This window comes from Anopheles coustani, chromosome 3 (assembly GCF_943734705.1).
Source record: "Anopheles coustani chromosome 3, idAnoCousDA_361_x.2, whole genome shotgun sequence".
In the NCBI taxonomy this organism is placed as follows: Eukaryota; Metazoa; Arthropoda; class Insecta; order Diptera; family Culicidae; genus Anopheles; species Anopheles coustani.
In genome coordinates, this window is record NC_071288.1 from 37632875 (window position 1) to 37649723 (window position 16849).

The following is a 16849-nucleotide window of genomic DNA, read 5'->3' on the forward strand; positions in this document are numbered from 1 at the left end:
TCTGATTAGATTTCAGTTTCAGATTTGATTTCTAATTAAATATTTTTATAAATACATCATTCTATTACCCTGTTATTGAAAATATAACTTGAAATGTTGAAATTCATCATATTCACGTAAGAAATCCTAACCCCAGACGGGCAAATAATGTTATACTGGAAACTTCTCGTTTAATACTCTCTTTCAATTAATTTAGTACGTTTTTCTATGGTAGAAAAAGAGATCCAAATATTTTAAATCACAGTTTGCCTAAAATTTATCTCGATAAAACATGGCCATAAATCCAATCCATTCAAACATTAAAAACAAAATAAAACAAGAACAAAAAAGCATAAAATATAAAGCGTTTCTTTTTCGCCCTTAAGCTTGGGTCACTTCGTCGCCGCTTAGTCCACTCATAGGTAGATCCGGTTCTGGACCGGTGATGTGCGTTGCAATATGGTACCATTGAGAAAAGGGCATGCAACGAAAAGCTTCGTGTTTATATTTCAAACCCTTCAATCGAGTTAATCATTCAACCGTAAAGCCGTTCGGAATACGTACTGATAGTTTAAACAATAGATTTTTGCCTTTTCGAATTGCGCGCGCGATTGATCAATCCGGACATTCCCATTTCACATCCACCGGATGTCGCGTACAAACTTCCGGTCCCTCCTGTATTCAATGCCAGCGCTATACGAGAGTGAATGAAATTTCCGGAGATTTACCTTCGGTAAATGAAAAATGTTTCGTGCTCGGCAGAAAGGTTTGAAGGTGTATCAAGGTGTACAATTATCTGCGCATCGTCGGCAGCCAACAACAAAAAAACTGACCAAATCTGGCCCTTTGCTCGGTCAGACGAGAACATTTTCCCGGTGCGGATGGGTTTGGTGTGATTTCGAACAAAGCACGTCCGATGCAAAGTGCCGATAAGGGAAAGTCAATTACGGGTAATGTCTGCAAGCTCATGACACTAGGGGGTGTTTTGCTATACAGTTTTCCCTATAAATGCCGGTGAGTTTGAGTGACCATTTGGCACCGGAATCGATGCTCGAAGTGCTCGATATTCAAATCAGGCTAAATAAAAAAAAATCTTTACACGCACACTTGCTGAAACCGGTCGTTTATGTGGGTAGACACCGTGATCTTTTTATCGTGTTCTGTTGCGCAGATCAACAATCCCGATTAACGAGATCATTTGAAAAAACCTTTCTTTTCACGTGTACATAGCGTTTTCCTCGTGGATCGGTTGGTTAGGGAAAAATAAAACACATAACAAACAATAGGACAAACACAGAAACACCACGTTGCACACGTCATCCATCACGCATTCGACATGGTTCCGACGGAAGCAGACGGAACCGATCTCGATATGACCGAGTTGAACGCGTCAACTGCACACCGTTGCTCGCGAAATTGATACCCGTAGCCTATCGGTGGGACCTTTGAACGACGCAAAATAAAAAAGAAAAACAACCGACACAACAGTAAACAAAAAATACGAATGGTTTTCCCTATACAGATTTAAGCTGCGTATCCACGGGGGGCGGCTTGCGGGTAAAAGCTTCCCCTTGGCCATCCGTCGGCGGAACTACATATAATTTGCCATCATTATTATACATTTCCTCCCTCCGGGCCCATTTTTACCATTCCCCCGCCGCCGGTCCAATATTCTATTCCCGAAGTGAAATGGCGTGTGTTTTGTTTTCTCCCATAAAGCGAACACGCTGCTCGTGGCTTGTTCGGCCGCAAGTATGGCGGGGTTTCTTGGCCCACGCTACGGCTCGATGTTGGTAGTTTTGTTTTTTTCTTTCCTATTATGATTGTCTTCTATTGCCAATCTGATTCGCATCGGGCGGTTAACCTAGAAACCCATCTCTTCGTGGCAACAAGGGCCCACCATTCCGTATTATGGTAATGATGATGATATTATAGACTGATAGCAAACCATCGGAAAAAACGGCCGACGGGAACCGGATAAACAAACGCACATTAAAGTGAACGCACGGACAAGAACGAGACGACCCAACCCTATCAGCCGGGAGGTTAGAACGAATTTCACAATGCATGCCAAGAGAGATATATATTTACATGGAATGGAAAGAGTATCGCAACACCAGCCATGAATTTCTACACGTTCTCCATCAGTCCACAGACATTGAATTACTTACACTGCCCCACCGTCTAGAAAATAAAGTGGAAACCGACTCCCTAACTCCGGTCCATAAGAAGATTTGCGTTATCGACGGTAAGCACGTGCGGTTAATTTTCTCCGGTGATTTGTTAGCAAATGAAGCGAGAGTAAATAAAGTTCGAGAATCGGACACGGTATGCATACGCGCCTTCGGAATGGCCTTCGCTCGGTGAAACATGGGAATCCCATTGAACGTCCCCCGTTCGCTGCCCCACGGTGGGAAGCAATTTATCGAAAGGATTCGACCACACGACAAGATATACGGCGGCGGCGCTCGTAAGGATAAGGATGAACACTACCATGCGGCCGACACCGACACCACCACCACCACCACCACCACGCCACTCTACCCCAGGACCACCACTAGAACCTTGGGCTAGTTCGCCTTTTGCCTCTGCTCTGACCGATCGAACGAAGGATCGATACGATTGGGTAATTTATGGTCCATCCATTATTTGCTTACCTTCGGGTTTAGGTCGTCGGGTTTGGCGTCCTTCTCGGAGGCTTTCTTGTTCGCTGCAGGTTCTTCAAGGTGCAGCCGGAGTGGGGTTGTTGGGCGATGCCGGGGATTCAGTGTAGGGGTGATGCATAGGTTGGGAGAAAAGTGAGAGAAAAACACGGTTAATCAACATTACAGGGAGCTTCAAAGGGTGATGTAATAGTAGAAGCGATCGGTATTCCCTCTTCTTGGATTTCTCGGTCAGTTGTATGATCTGTTTGGTTGATGATAATCGTTATTCGTGTCACTCAAAAAAACTCAATTTCATCACAAATTGGTTTTCAAACCGCAAGAAAATGATGAGTTGAAACTTTTAACTTGAAAAAAATATCTGAACTTTCACTGCTATGACTTATTCAACAAACGTTTGTGTTCGAGAAATATTTAGGTAACGACAACAATTTTTCCAAAATATTTTTTATTTTGCTCATTCGAAAGGATCCTAAATTGCCATTAAATTTGATATTTCAAACTTACTTAGATACTTTAACCCACATGTAAAAACCCAGATGTTACGTTTTGCAATTTCAGTTTTCCAGTCACAATTGTTTGTAAACCAAAAGACGAGTAACACAGTGTTTCAAATAATTTATTTTTCAAATTCAATTTGTAATGTTTTGTTGATACTTTAAACATTTAGCAGACTATCTCCCATTCTCAATTTTAAAGTTTGCTGTATATGAAGTTTTTTAAATGAAATATTAAATATAAATGTTAGATCATCTCTGGTTGAAAAATTGTTACTTGGTTGAACATTGAAATAAAACAGAGTACAATTCTGCTCACTTAACACGTTCAGTACCACGACACCCATATATTGATGACGCTACTATTCGTGTTAAACATAGATTTTTTAAATGCTCCATAACACTTTTTATGTATAAGATATGGTTATTTTCGAAATGGCTGATTAATGAGAAATATTAACTGTTACAGCTGAATTATTGGATGCTTTTTTCTAGCTCCTCTTTATCGCATTTCTTCGTTTGTAAAAGAGATGCCAAACTCGTCCATTGATGGTGTTATTATTGGTATGGAACGTGTTAGATTAGGTTTTCAATAGCATGTATTTTCTAGCAATTACTAGTTTATGAAGTTGTGCAATAAAATCTGACACACATTCCTGAAAAGTAAATGTGTTATACGTCGGGACACGACACTTCGCGGTTCAAGGACACCAGGGCCAAGATTGGCAAAGGTAGTAATTCAGTTGGAAGTATTTTTCACCAAACGAAAGAATCAACCATTTCACGTCGTGTTAAAGCAACAATTGCAATAATGCGGTTTATGCATGACAATTCCCTGCCATTTGTTGTGGACACCGCAAAGCCAGTTGTTAAGCATCGGTGCAGGCTTGGAAGTAAAATTTATCACTTTACAACGATCACACAACCATTTGCTATGGCGGATCAGTGTCAAGCATCCGGCCAACCGAGCATTAGAGTGGTTGTCAGGCACTCTCGGAGGTCCAACCTAGCCCCACCAGTTGCAGCACGATCAAAAGAACGTTGGTTTTTGTCATAGATACCGGTCGGTACGGTAGAGAACACTTGGTCAGAGACCGTACGTTAATCCCTCATGGGGCCGTCGACGAACGATTTGCTGTGGTGCTGCAGCTCAAAAACATCGAGTGGTGACCAACCATACCGGCTCGGTAAGGCAGCCGTACCGTTTGGCCTAAAAACATCCATCCAGTGGTGTGCAAAAACCTTGCCTGCTTGGGGCAAGAACTAGAACAGCGCGCCAAGATGGTGGTTGTGATTAGGTCGACTGTTTGCGAACCGGATAGCGGCAAACGTTAAACCCCATCATGAGCGAAGGGTGGGGGGAAAAGTATGGGCCTTACCTTGATTGCTGAACACTCGGTAGTACTGCGACAGGTAGGTGAGAATGGAGAATCGATCCGGGACCTCGTACTTGACCATATCAGCCGGATCCAGCAGCGACGGTATGCCGAGATGTTGCTCCGCGATGGTGAACGCTAGTTCATTGTTGTAGTACACGTTGTCCTTGCTGAGGCTGGCAAAATCGCTGCAAGAAGGGCGCGCACACGAAAGCCAAACAAACCCCGCGAATTCGCGTGTTTGGAGAAAAGAGAAAACTCATTAGTGTACAAATAACAACACCAGTCGAGCGGGAGAGGGGGGGCTGATAGCTATAAAAGTCGTAAAGTAGAAATAAAGAAAATAAAACGTAGTCCAAAAAGACGAAGAAATTATATGTACGTTGTAACGGCCATTTTTATGACAGTGCAATCCACCGTAACGGAAACGGGGTTGTACACTCAAAGCACATTGACGTAAATACAATTACGGAGTGTAAAATATTCCTCCTGGACTTCTTAATGCAATAATGGATGCGATATATTTTACATTTTTACATCACGCTATAGACACATTTTTGTACAGTCTAACACAAAATAATGATCTCATTGCATTTACACGAGTCCAGTTTTGGGAGATTCAAATATATACTTCAGGGAAAAATCTTAATTCCAAATTTTATTTTTCTATATTCAAAACTAAAAAAAAACTACTATTTTTTGGCGCCGGCCACAACGGCCACATTCTTTCTATGTTCTCCATCGCATCGTTTGTCCTCAAAAGACGTTACATTCGCTTTCAAATTCAAACCGAAAACCAACACCCATTAAGTTCACGTGGAAATTATTATTCCGGGCGGTCTTCGTCGTGAAGTTTGATCTGCTGGCATACGTGCACCAATGTGGCTACATCCGTTGACGAACACAACACGTCCGTCCGCGGCGGTATTTCTCACGTATCGCACAACCGAAAACCGTTAATATTCATATTTATCATTCGATAGTAGCTTCGCGTTTGGCGCGTCATTTGGGTGCCTTCTAATACTTTCTTTTTTAAATTAAAATTAAAAGACTCCAGACGTAGGCATGACCATTCCAAGCAAGATTTTTTTAAAAGTATTCAATTGAAACACAACCCACATTACACCTTAAAATTAGAGCACATCAAGGATTAGGTTGTCCACCACACGGACACAGGCACTACCGTACTAAGGCTACAGGCACAAACACAAACACACACACACACACACACACACACAATTCCACTCAAGTAAAACGAAAAACAAACATAAGAGGAAGGCTTCCACTAGACAACACACGGGAGGGCGTACTGTATACTTACTATTTTTTATGGTCAAAAGAGACTCTTTTTCTAGTATCTATGATGGGGGTGGAAGTTGGGTGGTTTTTGAGTTTTGTCGATATTTTTTGTTTTTGGGACAGAAAGCAAGAAGCCGAAAAAAGAATGGATTAGAAAGCGTTAGTAATGGCGTGTGTGGGTGTATGTTTGTGTGTATGCTTGTGGTGTTTGGTAACATTAAGTGTACTTCTCCTTGGTTTATCAACTGTGAGTGTTTGGAGTTCTAAACGATAATGGAATGAGTAGTTCCTTCTGTAGTGGTGTTTGACTTTCTTCTCCTATTTTGCAGGCTGAAACGGCTGATCGAAGAGATACTTACATCAAATCCGGCCGGAAGTTGTGGATGATGGCGCAGAAAGCTAGACCGTCCCGCCAGGACGTGCTCATGTTAGTGATCTTAACATCCTTGTAGCCCTCGGCGACCCGGCGGCACCATAGTTCTAGTGCCTTCGTTCCACGACGCTCGGACATGCTAAATTATCTATTGCGTTGTACGGGGTTGTGGCCGGAGGGGAGAAAAAAAAACAAACGAAAAACACCAAAAAACACTTCAGTTAGTATCACACAAAACAGGGTTAGGTAGAAGGAAGGGGACCCTAGAAAGGGAGGTCCGATTGACGTGCGTTTACGTTTTCGTAGGATGCGCAAGGAGAGGAAAAAAAAACACAGCGAAACGAATCTTCGGAAGTCGTCTTTGACGGATCGCGGCGTCCGGTCTGGTAGGGCTCTCGTTAAACACTGACTTTAGCTGAATGGTGCGCGTGGTGGCGCGGGCCCCACGGACGCACCGATGCGTACAAGACTCCCCCCCTCCCTCAATTTCCCCAGCTCCCTCGTCGCCGTCACCACTCGTCGCCATGCACATCACACGGCCAGTTGTTTGGTCAACAACGCGCAACAACAAAACACCGTCACCAGCGCGAACACTCCTCTCCACGCCCCGATAGGCGCTGTTACGCCGTCGCGAGGGTTCGTCGCTTATGCCCAGCGTCGCAGTCACCGTCGGGCGGCGGGTCGTTATCGTCTGCGCGGGGTTGGTCGTCGGCGCTCTCCCTTTCGCTCGCCCGGCTTGATCCGTGAGTGTCGTAGCGTGACGGTTGGTACTCAGCCGTTCGGTCTTCGGAGGATATGGGACCGGGTGGGGCCATAGTATGGAGCCGACCTACCGCTTTTCCCAGCTAATGTTTTGCTTCTTTCAAATCATTAAGTCGCTCGCTGACAGCGCGCGGCCAGTTCGGCTTAGGCGCAGGGTACAGAAGAAACAACACCGACCGAAAGCGGTGCACCGATTTTTTCTTTCCACCCCGTATGTAATGCGCCACATTAAACTGTTGATTTCAGCAAAAAACCACACTCCAACTCGGGCCGAACGATAGAGAAAGGTCATCTCCCGTCCCAGCAGCACCTTGAAGACACGCTGGAGTCAAAACACAAGCAATGCCCCCTCCCCAACCACCTTGACCACAGTACCAAATAAAGTCGTCGAACCGTGGTGTTTACGATCATTCATGGAACGGGCCGAAAAGCCGAGTGATACGGGGATTATTATTATAGCTCCCTGTTGTCCGCGGCTGCGAACGAGAGACGAGGTCTGCCCATTTTTGGTCGCACGCCAGCCGAGATAGGGATCTTTGGATCCCGGGGAGCAGCAGCGCACAGCCGGAATCGGAAGTTCCTTCTTTTATCCGACCTCACTCGGCCCAAGTCTGGCGTTCTCACGTGGCGATGGTTTATGGCGCACCAACCACCCGATAGTACAGGCCGGCCGATTGATTCGGTATAAATCAGAGTGGTCTTCCGTCTTATTGGCCGCAACCGGCAATCAACCGTCGCCCATTTATGGATAACGACCTCGTGGCTCGCCGGGGGACCGGAAGTGAGAGATGCGAAAAGAAAACGGGTTCTGGCCGAAGCCCATGTGTCGGGTCAACGACGACGACGACGACGAGGTTGGCTGGGTGATTGGGTAATGTATTTTTACCAAATATGGACCATCGAGCGTTTATCCACTGCTAATGGAGAGGAAACGTTCAGATATAGCTAATAGGAATAGACAGGCTTTTATTTCCTCTTCAAACGGCAAATGAATTGCGAATATTTAATGTGATTCCACTTTATCACAATGTGTTAACTGAAATAACAGATGGGAAAAGGAAGCCCCCGAACATGTAGGGCTATAGTGTAAAAGCAATTATGAGGCCATCAACGGCATTTCAATTGAAGAAGCGTAACTTAGCCCTTAACACATTTTAAAATATTATATTCAAACTGCATCGTGCGAAATATTTAACATGGTTGAAGAAAGACAAAAATGTTCCAATTTTTTTATTTAGCCTACAGATTTTAACTTTTATTATTCGTTTCAACACCAAATTAAATTGGAAGCCCTAAAATGAATGTTAAACGAAAGTTCCTATTTTCCCCCACAGATGATGAGTACTTTCCAATCCCTTCATTCTGTGTTCTGTTCTGTGATTGGACAGAACAGCATGATGGTTTGAAAAGCTACTTTAATACTCAATTTGATTAGGTAGAATACAAACTTAACTTTTGGGTACTATCAGAGTCGTTTCCACTAGTGAAGACAATACTTATAGCCTTCGGGTTTCCATACACCAATTTTTTTACTTTACTTCACCTGATATATGAAGAAAAAATCTCCGGTGGAAATGAATCGTATTTTCTTAATTTTATAACTCCAGAAATTAAGCTTCAGTAACATTACGAAATGTGGATGGTTAAACCATTCCGTAACTAACCATTTAACCCAAAGCACCATAAGTTATTATAAAATCAATTGAAAACCTGCAGTGCTACTAGTCAACGATTGAGATATGTGTACTTATAACGAATTATCGATAAGATTGCCCGATAATACGGGCAAAATTTTAACGAGTAAAAAGTAAATCCGGCGAAAATAAGAAAACTTCTAAGAAAAACCATCAGCTACAATCTTCCGAAATAATTTTTAACTAGGCAAAGGTTTCGCCACGGGGAAAAATAGCAAACCCTGTTCACAAACGTGTCAGTAAGTAAGATTACGATCGATTAACGATTTAAAACGGTAAAAAATAATTACACGGCGCATCTGGTGGAGCAGCATCGACACCCCGCAACGGTTATACAGGTAATTCTTGTTCTCAGCTGCGCACAACAGCAGCATGCAGATCAGCAACGCTGAGTGTGTACGATGGCAAACGATCGATGGCCGATAAGACTTGACCTATTTTTCGCAAAACCGAACACGCGAGAAGCATGCAAAAACATTGATAATGTATTGTACCTGATGTGGGATAGTTGTGAACACTCTCTCTCTCCCGCTTTTCACCTAGCTTTCGGTGATCTTCTCCTTTTGGAAGTATGCCGCCAAGAAGTACTACAACCGAACCCGCGAGATATTTATTGCATTCCATTACCATAAAGCTGTTTGTCCGAAACGGTTGGCGGCCTTCGGAATCCTTTTGGCCAGTCCATTGCCGTTTCCCTATTTGTGCCGATTGACCTATTGAAAACCATTTGTAGGCCATGTCAGTGGTTCCTTTTTTTTTGTTTTTGGCGAATCAAACCCAAAGAGATGTTTGCGCCGGTGTAGGTGAGTGTAGGAGGACAGATATTTTACCAAAAATTCATCTCAAACCCCAAAAAACGGTGCTTACGCAATACCATTCGGGCGAGGATACATGATGCCGACCTGTTCTTCTTCGTTCACCCCAGAGCGGATCTCTGCACCCGCCCACCGAAGTCAATGAATGAGGTGGTAACAGGTAGAACAAAAAGAAATGAATTGTCAAGCCGAAACGGGATGGAGAAAAATCCCTAATGAGTACGTCTTGCTTTTTATAACCTTCTTCCACCTGACTAAAATCACGTCACTTGCGGAATGAATTATACACCTTGCTGAAGCCCACGGACGTAGGGGAGAATCGCCTCCACGGCCAGCTTCCAACCTGTCTGGGTAGGGAGGGCGGCTAAGGCGTGTGGGAAGTTGTTTATTATTATTATGCTGTGGCTACTTTTTACCGCTCATCGGGACGACCTAGGCTGTCGGGCGGGAGAGTAGCCCGTGTTTCCTATGAATAATAAAAATGGTAAAAAACGGAAAATTGCCTCACAGGCAATTGACTTTCAATCACGCGGTTCGCTCCTCCATACGGGACACAACAATTATTATTACCATAGCAGCGCGGGCTTACAAGAGACGGTGGGGCCAACTATGGTAAGGTGAAATCGTCATCCGGGCCGGAGATGACGAAGAAGCCCCGGTGGAGTGCTGGCTCGGTACACGGCACAACGGTCCGGGATTTATCGCGCGAACCGGGAAGACACTTGTATGAAGAATCGCGTAAGAAAATGCGCACGCAAAACGCCGAGTGAGCGACCCTTTTCTCCGGACGTGGCGTGGACGAAGCGCGGCGGAAATAATCATTAGTTTAATTACTTTATTACCATACGTTGGCCCCGGACCGGGGACCAATCAGAAATTTGCAACGATGCGAAAGAGAAGGCAACACACACCGGTGTGTGTGTGTGTGCACCGGATTTACTCAAATCTTGATCGCAATAGAGCGACCTTTTACTGGTGCAACACAACAGGTGGACGGGGTTGCACCGGGAGTCATCACTTGGGAGACGAGAATCGCAAGCCGATAGAGGTTCGGATTTTCTCGGACCGGAGATGTGCCGCGAACCCGGTTGTGTGGCCACTTCCATCGGCGCCGTCCGAGGTTAGCTCAGGCTCCCCTCTGCCTCCCCCTCGCTTAAGGAGGATAGTGTTATCACGGCGCTGTCTTAATGGAGAAAGCATCATTAGCAGCACCGGCGGATGCGAATGCGAGACAGAAGCTCAATGACCATGCGATACTCTGCTTATTATACCCTTAGTCTCCGGCTCGCTAACCTCGCCGCAAACTTCCGCCCTGGGGAAAGGCCCCGGCCAGGGCAAGGGCACGTTCGAAAAGGTGAAAAGAAAGTCCAGGAAAGCGATTAGCATACGATGCTCGCTCGCGGTTCGCTCGTGCCAGCTGCGCGAGTCGAGAACTGGTCGGGAAAAGCACATCACCGATAGCGACCGGTACGAGTCATTGCACGGTGTGTTACAAGATAAAGTTAGGAAGCCACTTTGGAGCTCACGGGACGAAAGTTATACAAAGTGTTTTAGATGCAAAGACAAACAAGGACAAGGTGACCCATCGGAGGAAGCAGCTATCCGTTGAGGAGAAAAGCACAAACAAAAATCAACATAGAGCCAAGAAACGAATTTTGAAAAAAAAAAGTTAAATAGATTCAACCGTAAGTGCAAACAATTGCCTTGATAGCCTGCCACAAACAAGAAAACAAACGGTCCATTGTAGCTTTTTTAAGCCAAGGAAGTTCTAAGTCGAAAAAAAAGTTCCCCCTACATCGAGCGTTGGTTTCTTTTCTTTCTTCGGCAAAAAAGTAATAGACTCAAGCCCAAACGACGTTCGGTTTCTCAAAGCACTGCCACGATTCAGGTTAATGATATGATTTACAAGGGGCAATAAACTTCCACAAGCTCTCGGAGAAGCTACTACGTTAACCGCTATCCCGAACGCTCCGAAAGGAAGGTAGCAGACCGAACGCCGTCATCTCCTCTAGACCGGCCAGAACCGTCAGGGCCAGCAAAACATAAGCGCATATGTCGAACATAACGGCAGCAAGTGGATTGTTTTTCACTTCCACCAGAGGAAGTTTAGTCAAAGTTCTCGAATAAAGCATAATGAAAACCCTTATAAAACATCAATCCCCTACTTTGCATTACAATAGATGGAATCGCATACAATTAAGTTTGTGCCTTATGAATCTTTTGGCGGGATTCATTCATGTGAATCTTTTACCTAAGATTCATTGAGATGGATTCATGAATCTTTGTGGATTCGAATCGTCAAATGTTTATGAATCTTTGCAAACCTTAATGAATCTTTCATGAATCTGTGCCGAATGTTCATTATTCTTTCATTGGCGTGGGTCATACAACAAAAACAAAGGAGGTCCCTCGACCCATTTTTGCTTACCACTTTTCATCTGTTAATTAATCTTTGGGATTCATGAATCTCTCATTAAAAGATTCATGAATCTCTGAGCCGCAACGAATCATTCAGACTCGTGAATCTGAATTTGAAACACACAAGTCTACATATAGTTCGCAAACAGGTAAATGATCATTAAAATCAACACAAACGATCGTACTCATCTAGCCGAATTTCGAGATCCTCGGTCCATGAAAATTGATGATAGTTTATTTTCTATCATCGTCAAAATTAAAATAAAACACCAAATACGGTAAATTGAATAATAAATAAATCATAATAAATCATACTTGCCCATAAGACAAGTTTATGTTCTTTAGATTCATTCAGACTTCTATGTTTTTAAGATTCATTCGATAAATAAGTGTAAAACATCAAAGAATCACATTCTAGCTTTGCCAAGCTTTAAAATTTAACATGGAACTGATTCACCACGACCGCTCCATCCGTCCTATTTGTCGCCGGCGGGAAAAGAGGAAGAGTTATGAGCCGACAATTTACCACACCTACGTTAATTGCGGTAAATGTGACACAAATTGCGTTGCACAATACTGCACCGGAACACCACTGGCGACCCCGAAGACCAAACCACATCATCATGCACGGGCTCGGTCAGGAAAGTAAATTGAAAACATGATAATTTAATGACCAGCTCCATCACCATCACCCGTTTTTTGGCCTTACCCCGGGTTGGCCTCTCGACCAATGCATAAAAAAGACAACTTCTCCGGAAGGTGTACCACCCCGGCCCCGGACACGAACGTGGAAATCATAGCGTTCAAATGGGAGGGAAATGGAAGGCAATGGTGCTGGCATTGGTGAGGAAAGGTAACCATCGGTGCCGATAGTGGACGGCCGCATAATTTAACGCATATTACCGTGGAATATTAAAATTGCCACATTCATGTACTGTGTGAACGTCTTGTGCGATTTGTACGCCTCGCTAGAAATGGTGTTCTCTAGGTTTGTCCCTTCTATTTTTTTTTCTAAAGTACAATGGAAATGACAAATGGAAAAACTACAGTTGGAAACACCAAAGTACACCATAGAAAGTACACAAATATGACTCGCTCGGTTGTCGCTTTGCTAAAAGCAGGAAACAGTTGAAGTGCGGGAAACGTTTCGGCTGATGAAAATGATGAACCAAAGCACTAAATAATGAACCATGAAATGTGGTGAGAATGGAGCAGAAAACCCCGGAGCATAGAATGGGGATGAAAGAAACACATCATCCACTCACACCGAAATACACACACACGCACACAGACACACACCCACCTGGCCATACAATAACAAACATGGAGAGATTTTAAAGAGGGGAAGAAAAGATACAGACAGCATAAATAAACAAATAAAAAGCTACGATACAAAAGACGTCCTCTTCCGAGGGGTTTGCACCTTTTCAAGCTAGCTTTGGGCTGCTGCGAAGACGCCGAAGACGCCGCAAACAGTTGCGGTTACGGTTGTTTTGTTTCATATCGAGTTTTCCACTCACACCACGTATCTATTTTTGGCCGGTGGCTCCCTGGGAATGGGCACCTGCGGGTGTGTGTGTGTTTTTTTTCTCTCCTTCACTTTAATGCTCCAAAACCAAACACCCAACCGGCTCGCGATGAGTCATAGTGCGGTGTGACCCCCGCGTCGCCGAGAAATCGCGGCACGGGGTGCGGTTTTCGTAAAGAAAAACAAAAACTGAAAGCAACGAAAAAAAACCCACCCCCATCAGCTCCACCGAGGCGCGCAATGAAGCCTTGGGAAGTCTCGTACACCCCCGACAACCGATCCGAAACCGACCGGCCACCTTGAGATACAGTTAAGAATTTGAGCTGTCAAAAACGAAAGAAACACGAAAAGAAAAAAAACCCTCCAAAATCACCCCATGCGTCCATCGACCTCGCCCGCAAAAAGTGGCCGGTTTTTGGCGGAACAGAAGGTACGGGTTTACCCCCTTTTTTACCTCGCGTTACGATCGACACGCCGTACAAAGAACTTCGACGGACGCACGTTCCGCAAGCGACGAACCCGCTCTCTCGGCTAAAGTAGGTAATTCTTCGATGACGGTTGTTTTCGACCATACGGGGTTTTTTTTTTCTTTTTGCCGATTCGAGAACGCTTCTAGTGTTGCCACCAAACCAGCACCAAATTGACGTTGGGGGTAGTTTTGGACGACGATTGATGGATTCGAAATTGCCCCCATTGGACCGTCGGCACCTCGTCTCGAAGGCCGGGTCTGCTGTTTTCCTCCACAAGCACCTTGCGCACGCAGCACGGACGCCGGTGTGGAAAGAGGCTACGAACAACCCTCACATCCTCCACCATTTACAGAACACTTAGCCGCTGGGGTACCAGTATGCAAATTAGAGGTGCAACCGAAGTTAATTCTATCGCCACCGCACCCGCCGCAGGAGATGGTTATGAAATAATGCCACACTGGCAGGCCCGGCAATTCATCGACACTACCACCAGCGGCGGATTGGAAAAGGAGACCTCACCGGAGCGGAAAACTTTGGAGCCGGCGGAGCCATAATTGAATTTAGCGCGCAAGATCAAAGTGGGTTCGAGATGCAGAAGCTCGAAAGCTGGTAGGCCGCCTATGACACAATGACAGCGGTGGTAGAATTCGTTCGCAATAAATCAGCATCTTCGGGGCCACGGCCGATCGATGGCCCGATCGATGTTGCATCATCGCAACTGGTAACTCATTGGAAACTCATAAAAAAGGTCCATGGCAGAGATTGGAGTAGCATCGATTGATTATTTACGTTTGTTGGCGATGTTTAAATGGTTCAAACTTATAAAACTTATTTGCAATCACAGTGAAAGTTAGAATATAAACACACTATATTATTTTATTCTTTTTTAGGTTATGCCATATTACACCCGTTTCCACTTAGGGTGGAAGCGCGCCCGCCTTCTGTGCAATGGCGCGCTATAACGGTGGAAACTAGAGTTGTGTAAATCGGATTCAGATTCATGAATCTGAATGAATCTCTGCCTTATAAGGGATTCATGAATCTTTCGCCGCGAGATTCATGAATCCCAAAGACACACCAAATGATGTAAAGTCACCAACCAAAAGTCGGTTGAGGGACCACCTTTTTTTTTTTTTTTTTTTTGGTCTCATTGTCCACGCCTATGACAGAATCGGGGAGATTCATGACAGAACCATGAAAGATTCATGAAGATTCATTAAGGTTTCGAAAAATTCATTAAGCTTTGAATATTCGAATCCGCAAAGATTCATGAATCCATCTGAATGAATCTTAGGTAAAAGATTCATATGAATGAATCTCGCCAAAAGATTCATTAAGCACAACACTAGTGGAAACGCGAGTATCTACGGTGGTACGCGGCGCATGATGACTGAATCTCACTTGCCTACTGTTGAAACGCGGACGCGGTCTGTTGGAGTGACGCAACTTTTGACGGCCGCACAAGATCTGTGAAGTGAGAGGTCTGCTCATACCATGGTATAGCAAAACCTGTCAAACTACCGCATAATCAACATACTGACCTGCTTTAAATGATGATACTGTACTGTGATAATTGCTCTCAATAAAGCTAGCGGGTGGAAAATTAGATATTTTTAAATATTGTAACAAATACTGCTTTGCATCCGTACAGTATCATCATTTAAGGCAGGTCAGTTTGTTGATTATGCGGTAGTTTGACAGGTTTTGCTATACCATGGTATGAGCAGACCTCTCACTTCACAGATCTTGTGCGGCCGTCAAAAGTTGCGTCACTCCAACAGACCGCGTCCGCGTTTCAACAGTAGGCAAGTGAGATTCAGTCATCATGTGCCGCGTACCACCGTAGATACTCGCGTTTCCACCGTTATAGCGCGCCATTGCACAGAAGGCGGGCGCGCTTCCACCCTAAGTGGAAACGGGTGTATCATCATTTAAGGCAGGTCAGTTTGTTGATTATGCGGTAGTTTGACAGGTTTTGCTATACCATGGTATGAGCAGACCTCTCACTTCACAGATCTTGTGCGGCCGTCAAAAGTTGCGTCACTCCAACAGACCGCGTCCGCGTTTCAACAGTAGGCAAGTGAGATTCAGTCATCATGCGCCGCGTACCACCGTAGATACTCGCGTTTCCACCGTTATAGCGCGCCATTGCACAGAAGGCGGGCGCGCTTCCACCCTAAGTGGAAACGGGTGTATCATCATTTAAGGCAGGTCAGTTTGTTGATTATGCGGTAGTTTGACAGGTTTTGCTATACCATGGTATGAGCAGACCTCTCACTTCACAGATCTTGTGCGGCCGTCAAAAGTTGCGTCACTCCAACAGACCGCGTCCGCGTTTCAACAGTAGGCAAGTGAGATTCAGTCATCATGCGCCGCGTACCACCGTAGATACTCGCGTTTCCACCGTTATAGCGCGCCATTGCACAGAAGGCGGGCGCGCTTCCACCCTAAGTGGAAACGGGTGTATGTTATTTTCGACAGGTACCGTAGATGTACCATATTTGGCGCAGTTAAGGAAATTCTGCATAAAAAGTTGAATAACCAAATCAATGTTCGGTCAAATCATACTACCTTTTGCACAGTGCTAGCCTAACTACCATAGAATACAAGTAAAATAAGTGAGAAACTCTTAAATTAATATTTCTTCAAGTTTCAGAAGCCCTTTGTGTGGCACATTATGTTCCTAACTTGGTGCATAGTTTTTGCAATGTTCCTTACTTGGCGCGATGTGTTCCTTACTTGGCGCACTTAAAACAAAATGGATGTAGTTCATTGAATTCAACAGCTTTATTCAACATTCAACTTAAAACAATAGAAACACTTTTCAACAGCAATTTAAAAAACAATTTAGCTTTTTTAGCTTCAAAATTTGCAAAATTCGTGCACTCGGGGATATTAATTTATTTCCATACCTGCTCAACGTCACATGTATTGTTTGTTTACAACCGGTATCGCATCGTATATTAAAATGTTGA

General features: G+C 44.4%; 2 protein-coding genes across 2 annotated transcripts in view; one reads left to right on the plus strand and one right to left on the minus strand.

Annotated features, from left to right (window-relative positions):
- The window catches only part of LOC131272249 (lysophospholipase-like protein 1), a 186943-nt gene extending 178899 nt beyond the window's left edge, over positions 1-8044 (plus strand). Inside the window, exon 3 of the transcript XR_009180133.1 lies at positions 8035-8044. The gene's annotated coding sequence lies outside the window, so the exon portion shown is untranslated. The remainder of the gene's footprint in view (positions 1-8034) is intronic.
- LOC131272239 (MICAL-like protein 1) overlaps positions 1-16849 on the minus strand; it is a 42153-nt gene that overhangs the window by 7799 nt on the left and 17505 nt on the right. The window contains exons 4-6 of the mRNA XM_058273905.1: positions 6174-6335; positions 4519-4703; positions 2637-2698 (exon numbers count right to left, since the gene is read on the minus strand). Of these exons, the coding sequence (XP_058129888.1) occupies positions 2637-2698; positions 4519-4703; positions 6174-6325 (399 nt within the window). The 5' untranslated portion in view covers positions 6326-6335. The remainder of the gene's footprint in view (positions 1-2636; positions 2699-4518; positions 4704-6173; positions 6336-16849) is intronic.